At 41.2% G+C, this 27,554-nt stretch overlaps 1 protein-coding gene across 2 annotated transcripts in view; it reads right to left on the bottom strand.

The window, feature by feature from the left end:
• plod1a (procollagen-lysine, 2-oxoglutarate 5-dioxygenase 1a) overlaps positions 1-27,554 on the bottom strand; it is a 32,808-nt gene that overhangs the window by 4,031 nt on the left and 1,223 nt on the right. For both annotated transcript variants that reach the window (XM_076275835.1, XM_076275834.1), the window contains exons 2-17: positions 27,310-27,401; positions 25,819-25,952; positions 25,030-25,193; positions 21,018-21,130; positions 20,628-20,691; positions 18,328-18,425; positions 17,830-17,931; positions 16,925-17,056; positions 15,895-16,016; positions 15,214-15,318; positions 11,014-11,139; positions 10,064-10,205; positions 5,016-5,129; positions 4,039-4,104; positions 1,449-1,553; positions 313-459 (exon numbers count right to left, since the gene is read on the bottom strand). In XM_076275835.1, the coding sequence (XP_076131950.1) occupies positions 313-459; positions 1,449-1,553; positions 4,039-4,104; positions 5,016-5,129; positions 10,064-10,205; positions 11,014-11,139; positions 15,214-15,318; positions 15,895-16,016; positions 16,925-17,056; positions 17,830-17,931; positions 18,328-18,425; positions 20,628-20,691; positions 21,018-21,130; positions 25,030-25,193; positions 25,819-25,952; positions 27,310-27,401 (1,826 nt within the window). The remainder of the gene's footprint in view (positions 1-312; positions 460-1,448; positions 1,554-4,038; positions 4,105-5,015; positions 5,130-10,063; positions 10,206-11,013; positions 11,140-15,213; positions 15,319-15,894; positions 16,017-16,924; positions 17,057-17,829; positions 17,932-18,327; positions 18,426-20,627; positions 20,692-21,017; positions 21,131-25,029; positions 25,194-25,818; positions 25,953-27,309; positions 27,402-27,554) is intronic.

The following is a 27,554-nucleotide window of genomic DNA, read 5'->3' as shown; positions in this document are numbered from 1 at the left end:
TATTTTGCATTAGTCATCTTATCAGTCGTATAACAAGTCATATAAAATACATAAGTTAACATACATATCTAAATTATACTTACAGGCTGTATCTAGATCATTACAAAAGGTGGTTCACTTTTATCACAATACATTTCATGTTCCCAAGTTTAGAAGTACCTACTGTCTAACTTTCATGTTTTTTGACAAATGTGTATTTGTACTACTCAATTCAGTACATATACATAATCAACTCATTTCAAACTCTCTCCACCTTCTCTTGATGTACAACAGAAGAGACAGTGATGCCAGTATCTGTGAAAGTCATCTTACCCTTGTGTAGTAGCCTGGGTACATCTTCTCTGTGATGGGTGCTATGAAGTCCAGCAGGAATTTATGCCACTCTTTCTCATAGCCCACCTGGTTCATATGGATGTCTATGGTGGGCACGTTCTCGTAACCCCCTTGGATACGGGTGTCCTGTTGAGAGTCAAGACACACACAATGTCACTACAAATACCTACAGATTACTCCAGTATCTTATCAAACTACCCCCATGAGCAACATTATTCATACGATTCCAAATAACTAATCATATGATTCCAAATCAAATCAAAGCATTCCAAGCAAACAGTGAATAGATAACCTTTACTAGAATTCCCAAGTATTCTTAAGCAATATGGCACAAGTGAGAGTGGGGTTGGTGAAGGATATACCCACGGCTGTAGGCACGAGGCCGGAGGACGTGCCACAGGTAACCACGAGTGTCATACTGCTTTTATACAACAATTCCACTTACAACTAGTCAAGTTTAAGGGTGCGGTCAGCAGGGTAGTCAAGTTTAAGGGTGTGGTCAGCAATTGTGCATGGCGTCTCGTTAGTTCAGTTTATATTTAAATTTCTTAGCAGATGCTTTTGTCCAAAACAACATACATTCTATTTTAATCAAGGACCAAACAAAACACACCAGAGATGTAGCTCACCCCTCCCTTCAGTATTCCCAGAGAAACTCCACACAGTGTTTTGTTTGTCCAGCTGCCCCCAATTTGTTCGTTTTTGGGTTTTTGGAGCCTGGGCTGCCTACAGAGACCGGGTTTTTTTTACGTGTACGCATGGGATGGGCAACTAGCGGATCGTTCGCTAAATGTGACAGACAATGTTAGGGGCTTAAAATTGTGTACAATCGCTGACTGCAGATTTAAAAACATCAAATTGTTTTCATTGTTTTAATCGATCGATTCATTGTTTGTGCACAACAATTTGTCAACTCACTTGTCCTCCCGTTACATGCTAATCTGAACATTCAATTTATTTGATTTTCTCAATTTTCTCGTTCTCATTCAACAACGCACAATGTGGAGTGATTACTAGCTGTAAAGAGATAGAGTGGGGATGTCTTGGGATAGTTTGACTGGACCTAAATGTTACATGATATACAATAAACAAAAAGAAAGAGCGGAGTGAGATACCGTGTTGCCGCCACCAGACCACTGCCCAAAGTGCTCCATTTCTTGCACGATGTGATCGCACCCCACCTCTGAGAAGATGGGAAACCAGTACACATCCGGGCAGGGCTGAAGGGAAATATACAAAGTCACTCATTCATACAACTACAGTCCACAGCTGTATAACTTCTCATCTTTACAAGTAAACAGATAACAACCCACAGAGCCTGTTAGCCCAGCTCTCTACACATTGCAATTGGGGCTGTCAATCGATTAAAAAAAATAATCTAATTAATTACATACTCTGTGATTAATTCATCTAAATTAATCGCATATATAATTTTTGCTGAGAAAGTATTTTAAATATTTAAATTCAAATGAATCATTGAATAATCAGCATTAGTGACATTAAAGTTCAAAAATTCTTTTATTATTATTTTCACTGTTCAAATAATGGCCATAATAATCTATGATATGACCTAATATGCTGAGGAAATAAATTCAAAAGTGCTTCGGGAAGAAGTTTTTTTCACATACAAGGCATTTCATTCCACAGATATAACCTAGGAGACACAATGAAAATAAATGAACACTCCCCTTAATGTCAACACTATTTCTTTCCATTGATGTGTGACTTTAGAGTTGACAAAATCCGGTGATATGCAAATTCCTTGCTGCAGACATTGCAGAGGACTTTATTTTAATCAACACTTTATTTTTGTCAACACCACAGGCCGTTTTTTTAAAAGTAAATGTTCCAATCAATGATCTAGGCAGCACATTTTCTTCTCTCTCCTTCATTTTACAGTAATGGTTACTAACTAGAACGGCTCGGGGTCAAAGGTCATACAAAATCGATTAATCTGCGTTATTTTTTTTAATCAGTTATTTTTTCTCAAATTAATTAATCGAAATTAATCAGTTATTTTGACAGCCCTAATTGCAATATTTTACAGTTCTCCTGGTTGGTCATATTCAGAAGAGGAAATGAGAAACTAGAAACTGTTGTTCATAGCGGTACTGTGGGTAAGGATACGAGAAGTTACTATTTCACACTATTTCAAGATACAAGCTGAACAAAAAAAGTAATCGCACTGCTGAAAACCAGTGTTTGCGTTTTCAAAATAAATCATAATTCTTGTTGTTTCTTGTCTCTACCATACAAAAACAGCTGTACCATTCATGTCCCTGCTTATGAGTGCAGATCAGTGTATGTCAACAGCCTTAATTATTTCACTATTTTCATGAGCTACAACAAAGATAGTCAGGTCTAGGGCTGAAACGATTCATCGAGTTACTCGAATAACTCGATTACAAAAATTACTCGAGGCAAAAACCCTTCCTCGAAGCCTCGTTAAATTCCTATGATTGTTCCACACGGACAGTTGTTCAGGAAGCACACCATTAGCGCGTGAATACATTCTGAATTTAGCTGGCGCGATTGCGAGTCAAGATGTCCATAAATGGCAGAGGATGTCTAAAGTTTTCAAGTAGTTTTGGGATCATTACTCAAAAAGGAAAAGAACAAGCATCTGAACCGAAAACATCCACTCCATGCTGTTTCACTAAACGTCAATAAAGTAGGCTATTTATTAATCTATCTAGCCTATCTACGTAGCCTATAGCCTACATTGATGTTGGCTGATTTTAATCACATACTGTATTTGTAGCGATGTCGTGATATAATGTTTAGCTTTAATGTTTTTAAGTAGTAAACTCATTCACGTTCAATTGCAAGACAGTAGGTTATGCCTAAAAAAGAACCCCTTCTTATACACATGCATGCACCCTCATCTTCCCTCACGCACCGCACGCGTGCACACACACACACACAGGTTGCTAGGTTACCACAGCAAATAGGCTCACCCCAAAAAATATTTTTTAGTAGCCTAATGGTAAAATTATTTGTTAGTAGCCTAATGGTAGGCTATTTTTTAGTAATGGTAAAATAATTTGTTAGTAGCCTAATGGCAAATGCTGCAGGTGTAGAAATCTACATAAAACAGATATTTACTTTGATGACAGGTCTAGATTACAGCATGAAACTTGTTGTGCATATTAATATATTAAATTGATTTCCCTTTTCTCCCTCCCAGCACTTCACAACATAGTATGGACAGCTTTGTTCGCCCAGCTAAGTCATGCACAAGAGGTTGCAATTTTACAGAGAGAGTATTTTGAACATTATTTAATTGTTGGCACTGGCACTTATAAACACTAAATGGGTAAATTGCAATAAATTGGCTTAGTTTTGGAGCCAAATGTTGGAGTTAGAATAAATACCTCTGTGCCAATTGCTTGATCATTTACAGCAATGTCATTTTCGTTATGCATTATTTGTTTTGGTTGTTTAAAAATACAAAAAAAATGTTATCCGATTAATCGATCGATAAAGTGCTAGATTAATCGATTACAAAAAGAATCGATAGCTGCAGCCCTAGTCAGGTCCTGAACTAATGATCAAACTGAAACATTTTGGTGTCATTACCGTGTACTGTTTGGTCTACCCGAGTGGCTCTTTTTACAAGCACAAGTCGTGTTTTATTCTATAGATAAAATGGTCAAAAACCTTGATGCAACTTTAAGAGTAATGTAGGTGGAGAAAAATACTCACAGTTTCTATTAATTTGTCCTTCATTATGCGGGTGTAGTTTTGATGAATGTAGCGCTCTTGCCAGTCCTGTGGATGGTGAACAGTGGGTTACTCATAAAGGCAAAGCACGAAATAATGCCTTCTGGGATAGAGCTCAAAATCTAAAGGCTGAGTTACACTAGGCGCGTAACTGAAGCGTTCTGTTCGCGTTGCGTCTGCTGCAACAATTAGCTTCCACTAGAATCAATGGAAGTAGCTACACCAGACGTGATAGCGGTGCGTATGTTTGAAAAAAAAATAGACCATTCATCTAAAATGGATTTTATGCAACGCGAATGGAACGCTTCAGTTACACGCCTCGTTTAGCTTCCCCGTACGAACTAATGTAATTAGGAAATCCCAAAGGACCTCTGTCTCAATGATTAATCTTTTTACTAAATCTATGATTTTTTTCCCTTGTGTGATAGACAGTGAAGCTTGCCTATCAGGAGTGCTGAGCTTCACAAGCACTAGGCATGCTCACCAATCAGAAGTGGGCCAACATTGGAATATTGAACTGAAGCTTGACTTTCAAAAATTATATTGCAAATCAAATCACACTGGCAGTAACGAAAAAAATCACAATTACCGTAGATATTTTCCCCAAATTGTGCAGCCCTAACCTAAGACTAAGAAAGCAAAAGAGGGAATTCAGTTGCCACTCTTATGGAGGACATGATGAGCACACTGCATCTCTCACGGATCTCTCAATGCACACAACTACAGGCTGTGTTTAAGTTAGTTCATCTAAAAATAAGAACCAAATTTATAATGAGTTAGAATGTGCTACCTCTGCAGAGACATACATAGCAGACTGGATGACAGAGCTTTCACTGTGTGTTAGGGGGGATTTCAGCATGTTCTGCCAAAGTGGCATTCAGCTCATCATGTTTTCCTCTCTTTTTTCCCTGCCCGGACTAAGTCATGTCTGTGACATTTCCCAGCAGCTGGATTCTCACCACAGGGTTCTCGAAGATCTGCCAGAGGTCGTTGTGCAAATGGTTCGTCTGGTAGTTTTCCGTCGACAGAACTCGTCCGTAGGTGTGCAGGTTTGTGACATACATGAACACTCCCTGTGGGTGATAGAGGGGAGATGTGAACGAATGATGAATGGATGTATGGAAAACATACATCCTCTTTTCGTCTCATATTAGTAACAATGGCGAATCGGCGTCTGCGCCTTAACTTTGTGATGTTTTGCCTGGTGCGTGAACTCCAAAGGTTGAGTACAGTAGGGAAAAAGCAGAGGCGTACTCAAGGGCTTGATTCTAATACAAATTTGTATTTGAGAGCCGAGGTTTTTTTAACAAGTCTACAGACAAAAAAACTGGGAAACAAACGTTTCGGGTTTCCCAGTTTTTTGTTTTTAGAATCAAAAATTTTGTTTTTAGTTTTTAGAATCAAGCCCTTGAGTGCGCCTCTGCTTTTTCCCTACCGTCTCATATTAGTAAAAGAAAAGAAAAAGGAAATGCTTCCCTGAGTCAGGGAAGTTCATATTTTTGGTGAAAGTTCAGGGGACTCATCAGATAAGCCTCAAAGTACTCAAAGAAAAAAGCAAAGGAACTGCACTCCAGAGAAATATAAAACCTTTATTTACCACTGACTATACCGTATGTCTATGTGTTTCAACTACAAGTTTTCATTTAAGTGTATAAGTATCTTCATCAACCAGACGACGCCTGTAAAGTACAATACCAACAGTCAAGGCACAGACATAACAAATCACCTCAATACGTAAACACTACACCTACCAATCAAACGTCTGTGTTGTTTATAAGACAAGGGCGCTGAGTGCATATTACAGCCGACAACTTACAAGCCAGACTTCGCCTGAGGCTTTGTGTTTGTATGAAAGTCTCGGAGCAAAAACAAAACGCATTTGGATCGGGGTGTCTGAGTCAGTGCTGGATTAAAGCACACATTTGCAGTCTGTCAGATCCATTAGTGGGGTGTAAACAAGTTACTAAACTAAACTAAACTGTCTCATCCATTGTATGCATCTGTGATAGGTCTGTGTAAGAAGTCTATATTTGGCGGAGAGCAGGAAGTTACAGTACATGGCATAATGGCATAGGCTGACAGTACCCATCATCCCATATACTTCATCATGCCGTACATACTTCATCATCCCATACATACTTCATCATCCCATACATACTTCATACACTACCCATCATCCCATACATACTTCATACAGTACCCATCATCCCATACATACTTCATCATCCCATACATACTTCATCATCCCATACATACTTTATACAGTACCCATCATCCCATACATACTTCATCATCCCATACATACTTCATCATCCCATACATACTTCATCATCCCATACATTCATCATCCCATACATACTTCATACAGTACCCATCATCCCATACATACTTCATCATCCCATACATACTTCATACACTACCCATCATCCCATACATACTTCATCATCCCATACATACTTCATACACTACCCATCATCCCATACATACTTCATACAGTACCCATCATCCCATACATACTTCATACAGTACCCATCATCCCATACATACTTTATCATCCCATACATACTTCATCATCCCATACATAATTCATACAGTACCCATCATCCCATACATATTTCAAACAGTACCCATCATCCCATACATACTTCATACAGAACCCATCATTCCATACATACTTCATCATCCCATACATACTTCAAACAGTACCCACTTTCTCTCAGGCATCTTAATTACCATCATCAGATATACTTGAATACCTAATTAACCGGTCAGAGTGAGCAAGAAGAGACAGATGCGAAGGTTGGCAGGAAAGGACCCAAGCCAAGCACAAGACTGTCTTTGAGGCAGAAGTGCAGGCAAACACGGTTTATTGTGACTAATCAAACGTACAAACTGACAAGACTCTGACACGACAAGAGAGACGATCTGACAAAAGACAGAGGAACAGAGGGGTGTAGAAGTACACAGACCAGTTAACAGAAAGACAGAGGAACAGAGGGGTGTAGAAGTACACAGACCAGTTAACAGAAAGACAGAGGAACAGAGGGGTGTAGAAGTACACAGACCAGTTAACAGAAAGACAGAGGACTGGACGAGATCAACAAGACAATAACGGGGATCAGAAAGAGAGCAGAAATGGAGGGAAATTAACAAGGCAGGAAGTGCAGACCAAATAAGGGGAAGAGCGGAGACACAGTCACATGACAGCAGACAGGTAAACACAGAGCACATGGGGAACAGCAACAAGCACATAAACACAGAACACATGGGGAACAGCAACAAGCACATAAACACAGAACACATGGGGAACAGCAACAAGCACATAAACACAGAACACATGGGGAACAGCAACAAGCACATAAACACAGAGCACATGGGGAACAGCAACAAGCACATAAACACAGAACAACACACACAATTGACAGACTGAGAAAGTCAATTTGTCCCCAGGGCCATTGAACTGTTCAATGCCTCACTTAAGGGAAGAGGAGAGATAGACTTCTCTGCATAGTCTGTCTGCCTCTTCACCCCCTCCATGTTTGGTACTGTCTGTCCACTAGCCACTTTTACCACTGTCTTTATGCCTCACTGTTTGCGTGCTATATTAGCACATTAGCACATATGCATAACCCCCCCCTCGATGCCACAGCCGAACTGTGGCCACACTTATACATTTTCTTAAATAGTTAAATATATAGATATAAAGACTTTACTTTACTTTATTTCTGCATTGTTGCACTGTTGGACTTACCATTGCACTACCACCATGACACTCATTCACACAGAGCACCTTAGAGCACCTTACCATACCTTACTATGCACAGAGAATCACAGGCTCAGTCCCTGCCTCAGTCATTGCAAACGCCTCTGATTGATTAATCACCACTATGTGGATACTGTTTTTAGAATTGATTTAGATTAAGTGTTAGTTAGTATAATTTGTATTTTTGTAGTTTGTATTTTAGTATATTTTTATATATTGTATTTAAGTGTTAGTATAATTTGTATTTTAGTATATTTAGCATATCTACTGTCCTTATTGCTTAGTTGTGTTTTTATATTATATACTTTAATTACTCTTTCTGCTGTTAAAGAATGTGTTTGTGTTGTCTGTATGCTGCTGAGACCTTGAATTTCCCCTGGGGATCAATAAAGTATCTATCTTAGGGTTCGACCGATATGGATTTTTTAGTGCCGATACCGATACCGATTTTTTCCCCTCAGCCTTAGCCGATGACCGATACAGGCTGCCGATTTTCTTGAGCCGATATTTGGAGCCGATACTGCTTTTATTTTGCTCCCTCAATTTACATCATAAAAATGACACATAATTACACAAATTATGATAACAAATGTTATAAGTCTCAATTTAAAAAAGGAACATTTATTGAACTTATGGATGGGTGCACTGGATATGGTTAACTGTGCAAAATGCTTTCATCAACATCTTACAGCCTTGATGATGCATTGCTTGCTGACTATAAGACATAATTCAGGTCATCACAAAATGTCCTTTGTCAACACATTTAAATACTTTAAGAAAACAATAAGCCTGAAAAGCTATTGAAATAAAGTGCTTGATTTGTAATTTAAGACTGCATGGTTTCATTTTTTCTATGTCTATATTTTTCTAAAAAAAGCTGCAAGATTTGTCAATCACAGAACATAAATCAGCCGAAGAAAATAACGTGGTGTCAGATGTTTCTGTTCTAAACGGCATCAACGTCAAAAGGTATAAAACATATCTCTCAAAGTTTTTAAATCTCTTCTTCCGGTAGCGCAGCACTCTCATATCGCTGTGATGCGTGTGTCTCACAGATGCACACACAAACGTCTGTTTGGTAGCTGACGAACAACTATTGAACTGGATTGATAGATAACGTTAGCAAACGGCTCTAAACAAGTAAGGCATACACGGTATGTCTGGTACATGGTAAACGTTAACACGAATTAATAGTTAACTACATATAACACGTCTCTCATTATTAAAGCTTTTATCACTGTGATGGCAACTCCGCCCAGCTCGAAGGGAGAAGGGGAGGGAGATGCACACACCACACACGTCCAAAACTCAGCCAGGTGGTCGCTGAATAAAACTACCACAAATATCACGGAACAACGTCGGCATTACTTAATCATATGATTGACCAGTGTTCATAACAGCTACCGCTACCATACGGATAGCCTACAACTTAGCTATTTACAGCTCCCTAAATACAATGGCAAGCAGTTTTATAGAAGAGGCATTCAGGGAGGGAGACGCACACACACACACACACACACACACACACCACACGCGTCCAAAACTCAGCCAGGTGGTCGCTGAATAAAACTCCCACAAATACCACGGAACAACGTTGGCATTACTTAATGACCAGTGTTTGTAACAGCTACCGCTAGCCTAGCCTACAACTTAGCTATTTGCAGCTCCCTAAATACAATGGCAAGCAGTTCTATAAACGAGGCATTAAGCATTAAATAAAGTACCTATCTATCTATCATTCGTGTTTTCCATTTGGACCCACAAACTTGCTTCCACCTTCAAAGTGTATGGCAATATTTAGCTAAGTCAAACAGTTAAAAGATGCTTTGAAAGTTTAAATTTTACTGTTGTCTTGAAGAGCAGGCTTTCAGCACTTGTGGGGGAGGGGCAGTCTGCACGTGAATTGCAGCTTCTCCAGCAACACAGAGCTGCCTGTGGACGCCTGTATGTAAATAATGCGGGGGAAAACTATCGGTGAACGCAGCCGCTTATCGGCCGATGCCGATACACGTAAAAAACGTAAATATCGGCCGATATATCGGCCGGCCGATATATCGGTCGATCCCTAATCTATCTATCTATCTATCTATGGCCACCAGGGTGGCACGAAGGCAGTCAGTCCAGGCAGGATCCTGACAACAGAGAGCAAGGAAGAGGGAAGGAAGGAGGGAAGAAACGGAAGAGAAGTGCATGACGGAGGAGACAGAAAAGGTGATGGTAGAGGAGGAGAGGGCTGCGTCTCACCTGGTCTCGTGCGTGGCGGCAGAACGCCATGTCGGGGTCCAGGGTTTCAGAGCGGAAGAGGTCCTCAGCTTTCAGCTCGTCCCTCAGAACGCTGGCCTTCACCAGGAACACGTGCGACACATACGGAACATTCCAGATCCCACTGAGGGGGAATGAGCATGTGTTAAGCAAGCAGTGTATAATGTGCTTATGTATCAGCTCCTGTATCACTCCTCCTCTTTGGGCTTTTCTGCCTTTATTTGGACAGGACAGTGGAGAGTGATAGGAAGCAAGTGAGAGAGAGAAATGGGGTGGGATCGGGAAATGACCGCAGGAGAGAGAGATGGGGTGGGATCGGGAAATGACCGCAGGTCGGATTCGAACCTGGGTCCCCGTGGGCACTCGGACCCGTATATGGTACGGGCGCTGTAGCCTGCTGCGCCACAGCGCCCCCTCCTGCATCACTCTTGTAATGGGGGGGGGGGGGCTCTTCATCATGGAATTAGTTTTACATGTACATGTATGCTTTGTTTAATCAAAAAACATTCAACCTTTTTTAGGTGCTAACTACATTTGATGAAATACAGCAACAATCTTTGATGAAACCACACAAATGTCCTAAATGTTTACCAACAGCTAATAAAAAGTCTCTACCAACAGGTGCTGTAGTGACACATCTGGTGTAGAAACAGCTGGGTTTCAGTGTTTAAGATGGACAAGCTTCTGGTAAGAGCAGTAAGGTATGAGCTACACCAGGCGTGTAACTGAAGCGTTCCGTTCGTGACACGTAATATCCATTTTAGATGAACGGTCTATTTTTTTTTGAACGTACGCGCCGCTATCACGTCTGGTGTAGCTACTTCCATTGATTACAGTGGAAGCTAATTGTTCCAGCAGACACTACGCAAACGGAACGCTTCAGTTACGCACGCATGTAGCTCATACCTAAGTCATAAACTCCCCACACTTACATTCGGCGTGCCTGAACAATGTCCACGTAGTCCTCGGATCTGGCGTAGTACCCGTCGGCACTCAGGGCCCCCCAGAAGTTGGTCCAGAGTTTCCCAGGCTTGGTCATCATGGGAGCGATCAGGGGCCTGAGAGGAACACAACAGGAACAGGGTCAGGTCACAGTGGACAGGAATGTCTCTGAGGGACTTGTCTTTTATCAGCCATTTGGCTCTCTCTAGCAAAAAGTCCTGTCTTACTGGATAGGAGTCCAATATGGCAGCCAGCCACCAACCTTGTCACTGAGGTACTTTAAAACAAGGTCAGATTAGCAGCAATGTTAAATATATTTCATATTAATTAGACCATGTTTCTATGATGATTTGATTGTTAACTCCGACGTCACATTTAGTTTCTGGGCCCAACAGCTCTTTTGTCCAAAAAATGCTTACCAGCCAGCCTGTTTTCACAACCTGTAAACTTTGTTACCGTCATCTCCGGTTTAGTGAAGGAAAAATGAATCGGCTGACTTTAACAGAGTAATTAGTGTAGCTATGCAGCCAGATGATATAATCATAATTATAATCATAATTAGGGGGCAGCCGTGGCCTACTGGTTAGCGCTTCAGACTTGTAACCAGAGGGTTGCCGGTTCGAACCCCAACCAGTAGGCACGGCTGAAGTGCCCTTGAGCATGGCACCTAACCCCTCACTGCTCCCCGAGAGCCGCTGTTGTTGCAGGCAGTTCACTGCGCCGGGATTAGTGTGTGCTTCACCTCACTGTGTGTTCACTGTGTGTTAAGTGTGTTTCACTAATTCACGGATTGGGATAAATGCAGAGACCCTCACGGGATCAAAAGAGTATATATACTTATACTTAATCAAGGGTACTGTCCAGGCCTAGGACTTTATTAGGTTGAGGCAGCGAGTGAGTATTAGAATGACAATTTTCTTGTAGACTACTCTGAATAGTGCAAAAAAATCTTTCTTTTACTGTGTATAGAAAAATACGAGCTGCTCTGGGCCCAGCTGATGTGCCGAAAAAGAATTATCGGCACGTCATTGCATCACGACTTGACAACCATATACCCTTGCACTATAAATAATCTATATACTATCTAATAAATAATCTATAAATAATCTCATACTATCTATAAATAATCTATAATCTAAAACTATCTATAAATACACAATATTATTTCTTAAGAGATCAAATTGATACCACACTGACAAACGGAGACAGTACGGAGAGTCTCTGGCATTGACCATGCGTGCTTGGAATGCCTGACAAAGCCTGCATTACATTATAGCAGGTAGGAGCCTGACTCTTTGTTTCAGATGAAGCGGATACCCCCTTATCTCCAAATGGGTACTCACTGCAGAGGAGGCTCCTTCATTGAGGAAAGGGAGGAACACCCTCCCTAAAATTTCAGAGAAAAATAAAAAATATATAAAGTGAATTACTAATCTGATAAATTACTGTTAATATTACTATTTTTAACACTTTGAATGAACAAAATCGTTCCCCTAGGTCAAAATGCCAACAGCACCCCCTATCGCAATTGAAAGTTACTGTATGGAGGAGCTTCCTCCTCAAGCCCCTCATTGAAGTCCATTATAAACGGCTCTGACCCCAGCGGCTCGTGAATCACGTCGTTTTCAATGGCCAAGGGAGGAAGCTCCTCCGTACAGTAATTTTCAATTGCGATAGGGGGTGCTGTTTTTAGCGGCAACGGTGCAAGAACGTTATCTGCATACAGCTAAGAATCTTGTGTTGAACGGAAAGCTTGTTTTTTGCTCGTGAAATAAACAGTACAATGGAATCAGAGGACAATATCCATCTTTTATACATTCAAATACAGTGCGAAGGTTAGGATCAAAGCAGGAAGACATGTTCCAAAAATTCCTATTCCAAAAAAAGATGGTAAGGCTAGTGTAGGCTGCTGAATGCTACATAGTATAACAAATGGCTTACTGGTAACGTTAGCACAGAAAACAATCAGCTATAGCCTACAGCTGCTAGCCTGTCACAAACGTGGACAGTTAATTTGGTGATAGGCTAAAACATTTTTGGATAGTTATGCGTTGCTATAATCATCCAATTTATGCCTTAACTAAACAATTGTTAAATAATGTTCTTGTTGTTAATATGTTATTGTTACTAACTGTATCTTTGGATGGTAACATTGTTAATGAATGTTTCAGACCATGATGCATTCCTGTAATGACGTCTTCAGGCCATCCTTAAAAATATTTTCGTTTGCCGTAACCCAACCGACCCTGTCAATTTAGAACCGACCCAAATATTTATTTTTTTCCCCTTTTAGTCCGACCGACTTGCCGGTTGTAAACTTGCGTTAATACCGACCGATTGTTTTTTTTACTCTAAACAACCAATACAAATGCAATAAAATAATATTTATTTTAGTAGGCCCAAGTATTGTGAATATAAACTGCCTACATGCAAACGTGGCTCACTTAAATAAAACCCTGTGGCGTCATCTCTTGGTTTTACGCATGTCACACTATGGCCTACGCTTCGTTTCATTCACACAAACTGATAAGGCTTTTACTTGGCACGAAGTTCTGGAAGAACTGTGGCCAGATCTTTTCTCATCCCTTCTCCCCCCCCCTAGTCTAACGGTGACCGTGTCGGAGTATTAAAATTGGTTGTGGTCTATTTAGCATTTCTCAAAATATGGGTCCGCAACGTGGAGACTGCTGTTCCGCGGTAGCCTGACGTAGTCATACTCAATTCTAGTCAGTAGAACTTCCCGACCTCAAACGTTGTGGGCGGGACTAAGTTCGGAATGGCACCCAGGCTAGTTCCGCGGAGTCGTGGAGTGAAATTTGGCCCGGTGCTTCATTTGATAATTTGCTGCGCAGTTGATTAAGAAACCGCGGATCGACGAAAAAATAAAACAAAAGTTTCTGCTATCGATGTCATTAAACATGGAGCCCTACACTTAAGTGGTGGTATGAGCATTCATTCAATGCGCGTCTGCGCGAGAGAAACTGAAACTAATCGATAACGTTGGTATCAAAGCACCGCTTCAACCTGTTGGAAGGCTATTTATTTATTTAACGAAACTTAATAGAACGACGTTTTTTGGAACTTCCTTAGAAACAGAGCAGAGACTGTACACTGTATAGCATTGAGTATTGTATAGTCCAATTTCAATATAACGCGGCCAAGAGTTATTGTAGCCTTCTTTCTGTGTACATGTAGATGAGCCCTATGACCCCAAAGTCTGCCATGACCGGGCCTCAGGTCAAAGAAGTTTGAGAAAGGCTGGTCTATAACCTGCATCAGAATGAGGTTTGCAATGCGCCTGAAGGCACAGGTTGAAGACCCAGTCAGTTACGTCACGATATGCACATTTGTGTAAATTCATTCCTACGTAATCACCATGACCAAAATTTTACTTTTTTTTTTACTTTGAATCTTGAAAAAAAAAATATTGACCTACCTACCGACCCATTTTTTATTTTTTTTTGGCTGTTACTGCAAACAAAAATATTTTTAAGGATGGCCTCAGTAACATTTGCCTTTTGAGTATACATTCTCACTTAGCTTACAACCTGTCTTTAAATTATAGCGATTTGGCTTTAAAAACAATAGCATGTTACAAATAACCACATTTAAGGTGTATTTTTTAATGGTAAATAGTTACATGGTTTTATAAAACAAGTGTCTATTTTTAGTGTTAAAGACTTTTCTGCAAATGTATTACATTGAGCAAAACCTCCAGACTTTTCATAATTTTGCACATCTGGAAAACAGTATTTCATAACTAGACCTACATATCTTCCCTGACTTCCCAGACCTAAATTTACATTTATTTACATTTACATTTATTAATTTAGCACTATTATCCAAAGTGACTTATTGCACAGCATTGCCAGTTAAAATGCTACATAGTACTGCTGCTATAAATGTGTCGGGGTAGGTGGCCTACATCTATTCACATATTGCCACTAACACCAATCAAGCGGACATTCCTTCCTCCGTTATTTTTTTAACCACCGGCCGCCACTGGTACTCAGTACAATGACAATTGGCAAAAAGGAGAATTCCTACACTTTGCTACTCTAATGGCATCACATGGTTTCAATGGTTCAGCCATACAACCCCTATCTCTTTCTCTAGCACACACACACACCCTCATACACACAGGTCTGATGGGCGGGGGTGATGTGATGGCATGATGTGGTCAGACTCACTTGTTGAGCTCGATAAGGGTCCTGAGAGTGTCCTCGTTCTTTAGGACCACCTCAATGTCCACACTGAAGAAGTATTCACAGTCAATGTCCTCTCGGCACTCCGCACTGCAACACAGGAAGAACACACATCAGGAAGCAGATATCAGTCATATAAATTAAGCACATCAGTTTGGTTCAGTTTAATTCAGTTCAGTTCAGTTCAGTTTAGTTCAGTTCAGTTCAATTTAATTTAATTTAAAGACAAAGACTTGAGATGTACCACACACTGTGACATGACTCAACTCAGAGTTCAACTGAGTTCAACTCGGTTCAGTTCAGTTAAGTTCAATTTAATTCAATGACACCTAATTCGAAATGCATGCCTGACATCACACTATATTACACTATGAAATTAAACTATTTGGTTCACTCAGTTCGCCTCAGTTTAGTTAAGTTCAATTCAGGTCAGTTTACTTCAATTCAATTTAATTTTATTCAATTCAATGACACTTTCGTACATCTGCATGCATGCCAAAGCAGCGATTAAGAAATTGCTTTGGCACACAAACAAGAGAAAGCTGAAGCCTGCCGCAGGCACGCTAAGGTTGTCCAAACAGGTGAACACTGTTATTGTAAACTGTTTTAAAGATGTTTAAACTACCACTTATTACCAGCAGTGAGATGAGAGAGCACTGAACTTACAAGCCCATGTTACGGGCCTCTGTGACATCCACACCCTCCTCAGGGCCAATCAGCTTCACTGCCTGGTATTCCGTCCCATGCTCCTTCACAAAGCTGACCACCTGGTTCTCATGATGAGTCTCCTGTCACAGGTCAAATTAAACACAACTGGTTCTCATGATGAGTCTCCTGTCACAGGTAAACACAACTGGTTCTTCAGTGACCATTGACATTAAACACAGTGGTCAGTGCATATTCCTACATGCAGTGACCAAGGTTTTCAAGGTTATATATACAGTCTATGGTTCTGATGAACTACTTTCACTGCTCACAGATACTGCACTTATATTTGAATATGAGCAACCAGTACATTTTCTTTCTTTTTTTCAAAGTCAAAGTCAGCTTTATTGTCAATTTCTTCACGTATACTAGACATGCAGAGGAATTGAAATTGCGTTTCTCTCTATCCCACGGTGAAGAAGAAACAAACGCAACAGATAAGACAAAAATTGCAACAGATAATGACATTTTTAACACTAAACTATAAATGACAACAATATCACAACACAAAATCACAAGGCAAAAACACAAGAATGTAACAGTTAGCTAAGAAATTGTACATGATATGTTGTGATAGAGCAGAAATATGTGCCAGAGTCCAGAGTTTTGTGCAAAAAGATGCTATATACAAAACAAGTCACTGGGTGTGAATACAATGATATTTCTCATTCCTACATATTTTGTAACATCTGTTGCTGATTCACAAGAATTTTGTTTTTTAAAAATGTAATTCTAACAAATAATAACACAGTTAAGCCCTCAAGCTAAACCAGTCGTGGCTATATCCTTAACAATCCTACTCTCACTCATGCCTTATTGATTCAGTATGGGCTGCTGGATGTAACCCTATTCACAACCCGATTGCTTACATAGATAATTTATTATCTCAGAAAAACTGTATGAACTTCCAATTTCAATTCAATCTGTGTTTGCCCACAACCTAACTTCTAGATTCTAATGCCAACTGTGACAATGAGGAAGAGGAGGAGACCTGGTTGAAGATGAAGAGTCGGAGTCTGTTCTTGGGGTACTTAAGCTTCAGCAGGCGCTCAAAGAAGACAGAGACGAAGGGCGTGGGTTGCTGGATGAAGATGCCCACCACCACCAGCGGATACTCCGTCTCCTGAGGAGGCAAGGCAGAGCGGACAGGGGCAGTTAGGGGCAGTTAGGGGCAGAGGGGGACAGCGGGAGAGGAGGAGGCATCAGTTAGGACTCAAGGCTCATTCAAAGAAACAAACATACTGCCAGAAATCCACAATGGCGTGTACTCAGAAACAAGTCAGATCAGGCCTAAGTCTACCTCAGAGCCAGGCAGGAACATTTTGGAAAGTCGCCTGGTAACAGCCAGCTTTTACAAATACACATTTATTACATCCCATACAGAATATTGGATGAGACAAACCCACCAAGTAGGGTCTAAGTTATTGCATTCCTGCTTATTATATAGTGTGTAGACTTTTTGGCAAGCACTACACTGACACAATGTCTCTTTCTGAGGAGGGCATTTGTGAAATAGCTGGTTTAAAACACAAGTGTAGTCAGCCAGTAAAATGCTGTAAATGAGAAACCTCCCTCCCGACACCTAGATGTGCTGTTAGCAACAGACGCTAGCACCCATGGGTTTCAGCCCTGTTTGCCCTGCTCTCAGTCTGAGGTGCAGTAAGTTTTGTGGATTTGAGCCCATGGCCAGTTTGACCTTGCAGTCAACAGAGCCCAGGTTACACATACAGTACTGGTATATGGGACATCACATATTAGCTTCATCTGAGCTAAACCACTCACTGAGTCGCAGCATCAGGAGGCCAGCGTGGATGTTTACACCGACTGCTAAGTGTGTACTGTAAACTGCTGTGAGCGTTTGTTTATGCGGCCCAGCTGTGTGTTGGGGCCTCTCACCTTCAGGCCTGTGAGCGGACGCAAGTCCTCACTGCACACGGTGCAGCCCGTCTCAAACGTCCACAGGTTGGGGATGTAGTTGCCCAGGTAGTTAATCTGGAGCTGCAGAGAACCAAATGCAGACACGGCGGTTTATGACTGTAAAACTGCTGAGAATTTATAACAATTGCAAATTTGTATTGTTATTAAATAGTGTTTCTGTTGTTGTTTTTCTTGTTCAAGATAAGCCGACAAACATCAGACAAGACATAATCAATCAAGCAATCGAGCAGTTCAAGGCCCTAGGTCAAAGCACTGAGCATTTTGAATAAAAGAATATGCTTCACGAATACATCTGGCAGCCGATTCAACTCTTATCTGATAACCTATATAACCCTCTTCACAGTCACTAGACAAAGTCCGGAAAACTTAACAGCCAATCATCTGTCAGAGGCATTTGGGGGCTTTCAGTCATTCATAATAAGGTTGGAGGTTAAGGGTGAAAGGTCATGCATGTACCTTGGTGGGTCCGTTGCCATGGATCATAACGGGCAGGGTGTCATATAGCACATTTCTGGCCCTGACTTGTCCATCCTCGAACTTCAGCACAACTTCATCTGCAAATGCGCGCGCACACACACACACACACACACACACACACACACACACACAAAGCCAAAGGTATACATAAATGAAGAGTGACAGACACATTGCAATGAAGAGTGACAAATACACAGACACACACACATACGCACGCACGCACGCACGCACGCACGCACACACACACACACACACACACACACACATACACACACACACACACACAGGTATGAGCGGGAGTGAGAGAAAGGGGCTTTTGTCTCCTCCTGGCATGCTCTTGTTTGTACATGACTTCACAGCTGAACAATCCATCATCGAACTGCTAAACCTCCATATGAATAAGAGAGAACCCCCCTTTCACAAGCATCACATTGACGCTTTACTTTAGTGGACTCACATATAATATAATTCAACACACAATTCAGCCCTGGCCTGCACACAATAAAGCAAACTCACAGAGTCCACTAAAACCCTAAACTTCCTGTCCACATGTCCCTCCGGACCCTCAGCGGCAGGACGCATTCCTCTCCCAGCTCCGGAGGATACTGTTGGTTAGGAGCAGGCTACCCGCGGCCCTCTCTCCCTGACAGCAGCACAATACAGCCCAGTGTTCCTGAGACTCCTGAGACTCCTGCGTCTGAGCGGAGGGGAGAGGGAGGAGAGAGAGGAGCGACAGAGGAGAGGAGAGAGGAGAGGAGAAGGGAACAGAGAGGAGGAGAAAGGAGGAGGCGGGAGGACAGGAGAAGAGAAAGAGGGAGAACGGAGGAGAAAGGAGGAGAGGACAGGATACAAGAGGAGGAGGAGGAGAGGACAGGATACAAGAGGAGGAGGAGGAGGAGGAGGACAGAGAGGAGGAGGAGGAGGAGGAGGAGGACAGAGAGGAGGAGGAGGAGGACAGGAGAAGAGAAAGAGGGAGAACGGAGGAGAAAGGAGGAGAGGACAGGATACAAGAGGAGGAGGAGGAGGAGGAGAGGACAGGATACAAGAGGAGGAGGAGGAGGAGGAGAGGACAGGATACAAGGAGGAGGAGGAGGAGGAGAGGACAGGATACAAGAGGAGGAGGAGGAGGAGGAGGACAGAGAGGAGGAGGAGGAGGAGGGGGAGGAGGAGGACAGAGAGGAGGAGGAGGAGGAGGAGGAGGAGGAGGAGGACAGAGAGGAGGAGGAGGAGGACAGGAGAAGAGAAAGAGGGAGAACGGAGGAGAAAGGAGGGAGGGGAGGACAGGAGTGGGGGAGGAGAGGAGAGGAGAGGAGAGGTGGCCTTGGAGGGCTATGTGTGCTCAGGCACATCTCACAGCACACACTCACATTCCAGTGTAAAACTGTGTGTGTTCAGTGTACAACTGTGTGTGTGTGTGTATGTATGTGTGTGTGTGTGTGTGTGTGTGTGTGTGTGTGTGTGTGTGTGTGTGTGTGTGTGTGTGTGTGTGTGTGTGCATGCATGTATGTCCCACTAGCAGACCTTCCCCCCACTCTCCCTGTGCCCCACAGACACACACACACACACACACACACAAACACACACACACACACACACAATTCTAAAATTTCCCTCGGTAATAAAGTAAATCTATCTATTACACACACACACACACACTTACACAAATACACCAATACAAACACTTGAACACAAACCACCCCTCCAAAGCTCTGTATGGAAACTATGATCCAGCGTGTCAAAGCTAAAAAGCTATGAAGTGTGTCCTATTAGCGCCTGGGTGCAAACGAAGGCACTGGAATCCAGGTGAGACCGATAATAGCGGTGAGTACCGCATCAAAGACATCCGTCCACCCCACGATGCCCCATTACAAAAGAGGTTTACACAAAAGAGGCCGCCACATTTCATTTCCCTCTGAACCCCACACCCCAGTCATCATAGAAGCACAGACTCCCCTGAGGGCAAGCTGTGCTCGCTGAGCTGATCTGGCAGGAGGAAGTCTTAACTGAGCCGGCAGCTCTCTACAGAGGCGTCTCAGAGAGCCGTCAGTCGCTTTATGACAAAAAAAAAAAAAAAAAAACTTGTGTCAGCAAGTTCAGCCGCCTTTGAGATTTCATGAGCGAAATGGTTTTATTTATGCCTCTGTGACTTTTCCCTGTTGGCAGGACTGTTCCCTCTTTTTTTTTTAAGACAGTCTGTCTTTTGCGTCATCTTGAAAACTATATACCAAATATACATTCCTCAAAGACATAAATGATATATGCCAACATATAAAACTTACCCAGTGCACCGTTGAGATTTTGAAACAGTCTGCATTTGTTGTCCAGAGTTATATTTATGGATTTCTGTAAAACAAGAGAGCCAGCAGTGAACTGAAGAAAATACTGACCAGCTCCAAACAAATAACAAACACCAGGCCCTCCATCATACCATGTAATACCGACAGGGTCAAATATACTCTTACATTTGAAACACCATTAAAGATGAGCCAAACAACCTATAAATAAACGTAAAGATACAATCCGTGATTCTAATCCAAGACACTTTTTCATTGGAGCGAATGAATTGCTCATAACAGTCCTTTAACAGTCAACATCCTTTCGTCAGAATAGCAGACTAAGCCTTAAAGAGAAGAAATATATGAGTAAAAGTGAACCATCATGGATCATACCCTTTTCTCTGGGTTGATGTAAATCCTGGTGAAGAAGAGCTGATCGCTCTCATTGTCCTTCCCAGTCCAGCTGGCCACCAGCTCTTTAAGGTTAGAAGCATAGCCAATGACACCTGCATATGTCGGAGCAAAACGGAACCTTAATTTAAAACACACAGGAGGCATAGAGGAAGGGATGTTATTGACTGTGGCACAGGGATGAGGTGGGGGGGAGGGGGGGTGCTTTCGTTAGAGGTCACTTCCTCTCTCTGCTTCTCCCTGTCTGTTTTTGCACTCTGCTGAATAACTTATCGTCCCACTGGAGTGATCTCTATCGAGTGGACCAAACGCTGCCAGATGAAACAATGCCAGAATCTGCAAGCAGTTCCTTCTATTCTTATACCATGTCTTTAACACAAAGTAGCACACACTGAGGGTTGGGAGATCTACTTAATGCAAAGCACTCACATTTGTTTGACACCAAGTTATATAACTATCTCTGAAAAATAAAATAGACTTTAATTTAACTGCTGTTTAACCATGTGCTAATGAGCTCCACACCCACTAAGCTCTACACCCTGCGGCCAGTATAAAGTTCTCTCTGGCTAAGCTTAGCCTATAAAAATGCTGTCATTTTCTGTCATTGCTGAAGATTTTAGCCAAACTTTCAACCACTAGCAATTCTAGCTATTATCGCCCATATTAAGATGGCTAGTCTATGCAAATTATATTAACAAGGTCTACTCTGACATCTGAAAACTGTCAGACATTAGTTATATTAGGAGTATGCTCATCCAGTAGTTATATTATATTATTGGTGATTGGCCATACTGCTGAAATTGAGTTGGCATTATTGGCTTAATTAAAGGAACCATATGTAAGATTGTGGCCAAAACTGGTACTGCAATCACTTTCAAATTACTGTAGAACGGTGTATCCCCTCCCCCTCCCCCCTGACTCGAGGTTGCCAACCCGGATGCCAAAACATTACTGACTTTGTGATTAGTAGATAGGTAGAGGGTGGCGCATCAGGCCAAAACACAACATGACATGACAAAACACAACATCAACATCAGTTGAGGGCTGCAACTTCACTTTTTAAATTGCAATATCCTGGCCGGACTACTGTTGTCAGTGATATAAGTATTTGAAATGAACATGATTTCTTAATGTCTAGTGAAATATCAGGGCCATTTTATGATTAATTGAAATACATTTCTTACATATGGTTCCTTTAAGTTTCATGTTTTACAATGGGAGTATTAAAACCCACTGACTGGTTTCATTAGGCATGTGCTAGCTGATTGTAGTGTATAAGTAGTGTGCTATTCCGTATTGGTTTAATTTTCAGTATGTAAGTTAATGTCGGATTAATAAGAAATATTGTTTGTTGTACTATGCAAAGTTATCCATCGTATTAAGTGAGCTAATCCATTTATGCTAGCATTAAACTAAGTGTGCCTCTACATTATGTTCCCTTGCTGTTTACCGTGGCAGGTGTGACTCATCTGAGATGACTACTCCCTCTTTAAAGGGTATCTATTTTCTCCTGCCACCATTTACCTGAGAAAAATCCTGGTGAGCGAAACTTTGCCCTACTAAGAAAAGAGAAAATAAAGATTATATTCTGGAGCCGATCATAGCTGTAGAATATTGTCCATTTGGTTTAATGCCTGAATTTCCCCTTGGGGATCAATAAAGTATCTATCTATCTATCTATCTATCTATCTATCTATCTATCTATCTATCTAATGTGTTCTGTATCTATCTACCTGCACAGTGGTGTACAGTATATGTCGGGTGGCCCAAAAAAACTTTTTTCTCTTTTCTCCCAATTTGAACCCTGCATTATGGTCTACCACCAGTTTAAGTTATCACATAAAAAATTGGCTAAATTAAATGATATTTAGGGGTTGCACAAGACAAAAGAAAATCACCTATATCACTTGATTAGCATATTATTTAAATATATTTGCTGAAATATCAATCTTTATGTTGTTTATTCCTTAAACTTCAAAACATTAACATGGAGATACATAAAGGACATATAAGCATACACTGCAACTTATTTGGTACATATTATAGGGAACCTACCATTTTAATAGTGAATATCATTACACAACAATATTACACTAATGTATTAAGTCTGTAACTAAGTCTGTTTAATTTGCTAATTCAGATGGAAAATTGGCAAGTTCTTTGACAATTGTGCTATTGTTGGAGTCAGGATAGCTTTCTCTGTGGCGTTTAACCACCTGTAGTAAGAATTGTTTTCTTCTTCTGATTTGGCTAATATAGTATTAAAGTCCTGTATATTGATGCCCCTTTCTGCAGTGTCATATGGTGATTCTTCATTTCTTGGCTTTCCATGGCTTTTTGTTCTTCCAGTGTATTTGCTCAGCAGTCATATACTTTTGACTGTGGTAACAAGTTCATCTTTGCTTAGGCAGCGGTTAGCATATGGTACACTATTCTGCCTTTTGCTGCCTTGTTACAGCTGTTGTTTAAATCATTCAATGGCAATAGTGTCTCAAGAGAATATTACTTATTAATGAAATATATTACCCTGGAAATTCCAGAGTTCTTGCAAAAGCACAATTGAATTGTCTCTACGAGACACTCTGGCAATGAGTAATGATGCACGTTACTTTTACCCCTTGCATCGCGAGGAACCAATCACACCGGTGTATCTGATATAGGCGGGCCATGAGGCGAGCTAAACAGATGACGACAGCGCTGCAACGAATCAGTCAGTTAACATTGGTCGTAGTGTTATCCAATTACGTGCAGTGAGATTTTCAAATGCATGCTTGGTGCCGCACCTTGAGTTGGGCCATTTTCAATATTCGTGGCCAGACCCTTAATCTTTCTAAAGCATCAGGGTCTGGATTTTCCAGGCTAGAAATATATGGGATTATTTGTAGAAAATAAGTAAACTTTTCATGAATATATACCAGATTACAGAGACAAGCAATGTAATAATCTGACACAACTTTGCCATTGAACATTGTTTAAGTGAAAATTCTCAAAACTTCAAGGGGCTTGTGCAACCTCTAAATCATCTTCAGTTTAGCTGAAATTAACCCTATTCCTTTTGTCTTTATGGTCCATGTCTGCAAGGTTCAAATCATGGAATATATCACTTAATTTTTTTTGCTTATTTTTATGGGCCACCTATGTGCATTCTGCATGTATCATTATGTTAGTGTATTCTGCACAAGGTCTTGGACTTTCCTGGAGAATGGTCTTGAAGACTTCCTGTAAATAGTGACAGTAACCTACAAAAAGCCTTTGCACCCAGTGATGCTTTGGAAACTGGGGACACTGAAGATGGGCTATACCCAACATGTTTGTATCTCAGTGCCTGTTCATCTAAGGCCTTATATACTGTTTCATCTTATTTACACATTGTTTTAACACCAGCCTCTAAGTGCACTTTCCTTTTCCCACCTACCCACTAGAGCCTTACAAAGCACAGACCTTCTTGCTTTTTTGAGCACTAAACTAATTATTACTAGCAGTGGTTTAACATCCATACTGATTTTAGGGGGTGTTCAATTTGTGTATTTTCAGTATTGTATGCTAGTCCATGGTGTTGATGTTAGGTATGCGCTAATCTATTTTGGTGGATTAGTTTAGTGTTAAAGCAACACCAAAGAACTTTCCCTCTGTCGCACGCACGCTATTTGTTTATCCAGCACCGGCTTTACAAATAACAATGTCCACAGACAAGGTAGAATATGTTGCATGATTTATGGAAGTACGATGTATTGCGACATCAAACGGAACAGTTTCTTATGTCTAATTCCATCAAACTACAGATCCGCTACCCGATCTGGCAAACTTACATAGTGCGGTTATAGCCGATAGAGGGCTGCGAAGCGAATGCAGAAGTGCCGTTCACCCTGTTACAAGTTGATGAACCACTGAAACGATTTTGGAAACATTATTTTAAGGTACAAAAAACTCTTTGGTGTTGCTTTAACAGGGTTGCATACAGGTGACTTTAGGGTGTGTTGCGTTTGTGACATGCCTCCTGAGCCCAGGAACCTGTTGCCCTCTCTGGGGTAGGGGTGCTTGTCCTCCAGGTGTCGGTCGGGCCAGATCAGAGTCTCTGAGGAGAAGACCACCTTATGCTTAGCTTGCTGGAACTTCTTCAGCAGCTCCTTGGGCCCAGAGGCAAACACCACGTCGTAGCTGGTCAGAACAAGAAAGGCCAGAAGGACATTAAAAGACGGACATCACAGTTTTGCAGAAGCCTACAGGGAAGGATTTGAGGCTTTTTTATTCCTTGGAAAGTCGCCTCCTAGTTGAGACTTCCGTGGAAGTCTAAAATCATAAAATGTGGGTGGCAAGCGGTCCAAGACAAAACGTACTACATGAAGGAATGAAAATCCTCCAAACAGACACACAACCCTACAACGGCATCGTCTGGTTTTAATCTCGCATTTCCAAAGAAAGACACTTTCTCTGACATTTTTTCAATTCCAAGGAACTAAACAATGCTTTCAGACATCAGAGATGGAGGAGAACTAAATAAAACTGAATGGACTTGAAGCTAAGCAGCTAATGCCAGAGCACATCTGTGTGAGTGAATGTGTATGTGTGAGTGTGTCTTTCTATTGTCTGTGTTGAAGCAGCTATCTCTACAACATCTGCATGTGTGTTTCTGCATGCGTAGCACAGTATGTGTGTATCTGTGTCTTTGTTTGTATGTGTGTGTGTGTGTGTGTGTGTGTGTGTGTGTGTGTGTGTGTGTGTGTGTCATGAGCATAGCCGAGCCGGGGCATCGATCACAGTGTGTGTTCTAGCAGTCATTTACCTGTCAGTAAAGAGGATGACCTTGTCCTCCTCCGTCACCTCCTCCAGGGCAGCTTTGAGGAGGCGCACCTTCTGACCTCCTCCTGGGACGGTCTTGTAGCCTCCGCCATTCCATTTCTCCCCTTTACCTAGCACCTTCAATACAAAGCATAAACACTATGTCTTGTGCCACGTGTGCCAGTCTTGGCATGTAATGAATTACAAATTACACATGTTTATTAGTGAGTTTGTACTACATTAATTATTATATTGTATTGCATTATTTATTTCAATGTATCATTATGACATGTTATTGTTATTACATGTAATAGTAGTCAAACTAGGCCAGTAATAGTAGTAGAACTGCACAATTTGGCGAAAATATGTAAGTGAGATTTTTTTGCGATTTGCGATATCATTTTTTAATGTGAATTCAGTGATTCAGTTCTATATTCTAAATGTCTCTTTAAAGTGTGCCACCCCTGACTGATGAGTGTGCCCAGTGCACGAGAAGTACAGCACCCCCGACCGACTTTCAAGGAGGATGACATGAATATAAAAGATAGATAGTCATAGATGTGACTATATTAACTGTGCACAATTATTTGTAGCTTTTGTGATTAAATTTTTTGTGATTTGTAAATGTGTTGGTTCATATTGCGATTGCAATTATTGTGCAGCCCTAACTAACTAATAGTAACTGTCACTGTCTTTGTCACCCTTGACATTAACCGGTGCTTAGTGAGGGGTTCAAATGTCTTCACATGGTGAAACATTTTTTGGAAAATACTTGGGATATAAAACTGAACTGCTGACAGAAATATTAGGACGAGAGAGAACATGCTGGAACTGATCCATTCGCCCATTACCAAACCTGTCTGTCAAACACAGTGCACAGGAAGATGAGCTTAGTGATCTCAATTCAGTCGGTAACAGAGAGTGTGTTGAGGCAGGGAAATTCTCTATTCACACTTTCTCTCAGTGCTTCATGCCACTGCCAGTCTCCTGATAGCATCAGGCTAATAACCAGATCTGTGCTTTGCTTAGGCCATATCTGGGTTATATGACTTTGCTTGTTGCTTGTCTGAGGGGAATTATAGTGCAAGCCAAGGATCGGCAATGATCTCATCTCACACACCTCCTACTTGCCTGAGGTGGGCAAACAGACTTCAGAAAGTTAAAATCCGACCACATATTTGCTCCAACCATTCACTAAACCAGCTGATTCTATTTAACACAACTCTTCAGCTAGGTGGATCAGCTATTAGTAAAATATCCTGTGTTAAGTGCAGTGCACATGTAGAACCAATACATGGTAAGGCTTTAACCCTCTGAAGCCAGGGTCATCCACCTCTGCTTCATATTGTTTATCAACTATGGAGAAAAGAGAGGGGTTGCTGAATACATATTTCTATCCTAAGCCCGAATTTCGCTGTAAGGCTCACAGCTAAATTCAGGTCCCTAAAGAGAGTCACTGTGGATAATATAGGAATGAACAAGGGGTTCCTAGTACCTTGACAGTGTAATTGAAATGTCGAGCTGATCTCATGAAACGCCGAAAGCCATCTGTTTCTTCAGTAGCAACAGTCAAAACTATGAGATTGCCTGAAGGGTAGAATGATTAATGATTAATCAAGTGTTTAATCAAAATCATTTAATGTAATAGCTGTTTATGACAAGATCTTATAACATACTTAACAATACATGTTTAGTAAATAAATTACCACAACTAGTTAACTAATTACACATGCTCATAGT

This window comes from Alosa pseudoharengus, unplaced genomic scaffold (genome assembly GCF_046254945.1).
Source record: "Alosa pseudoharengus isolate Yale_2024_CS ecotype anadromous, Long Island Sound unplaced genomic scaffold, YU_APseudo_1.1 YU_APseudo_1.1_scf_9, whole genome shotgun sequence".
Lineage (NCBI taxonomy): Eukaryota > Metazoa > Chordata > Actinopteri > Clupeiformes > Clupeidae > Alosa > Alosa pseudoharengus.
The sequence above is the reverse complement of the archived record's forward strand: the minus strand, read 5'-3'. Positions and strand labels throughout refer to the sequence as shown.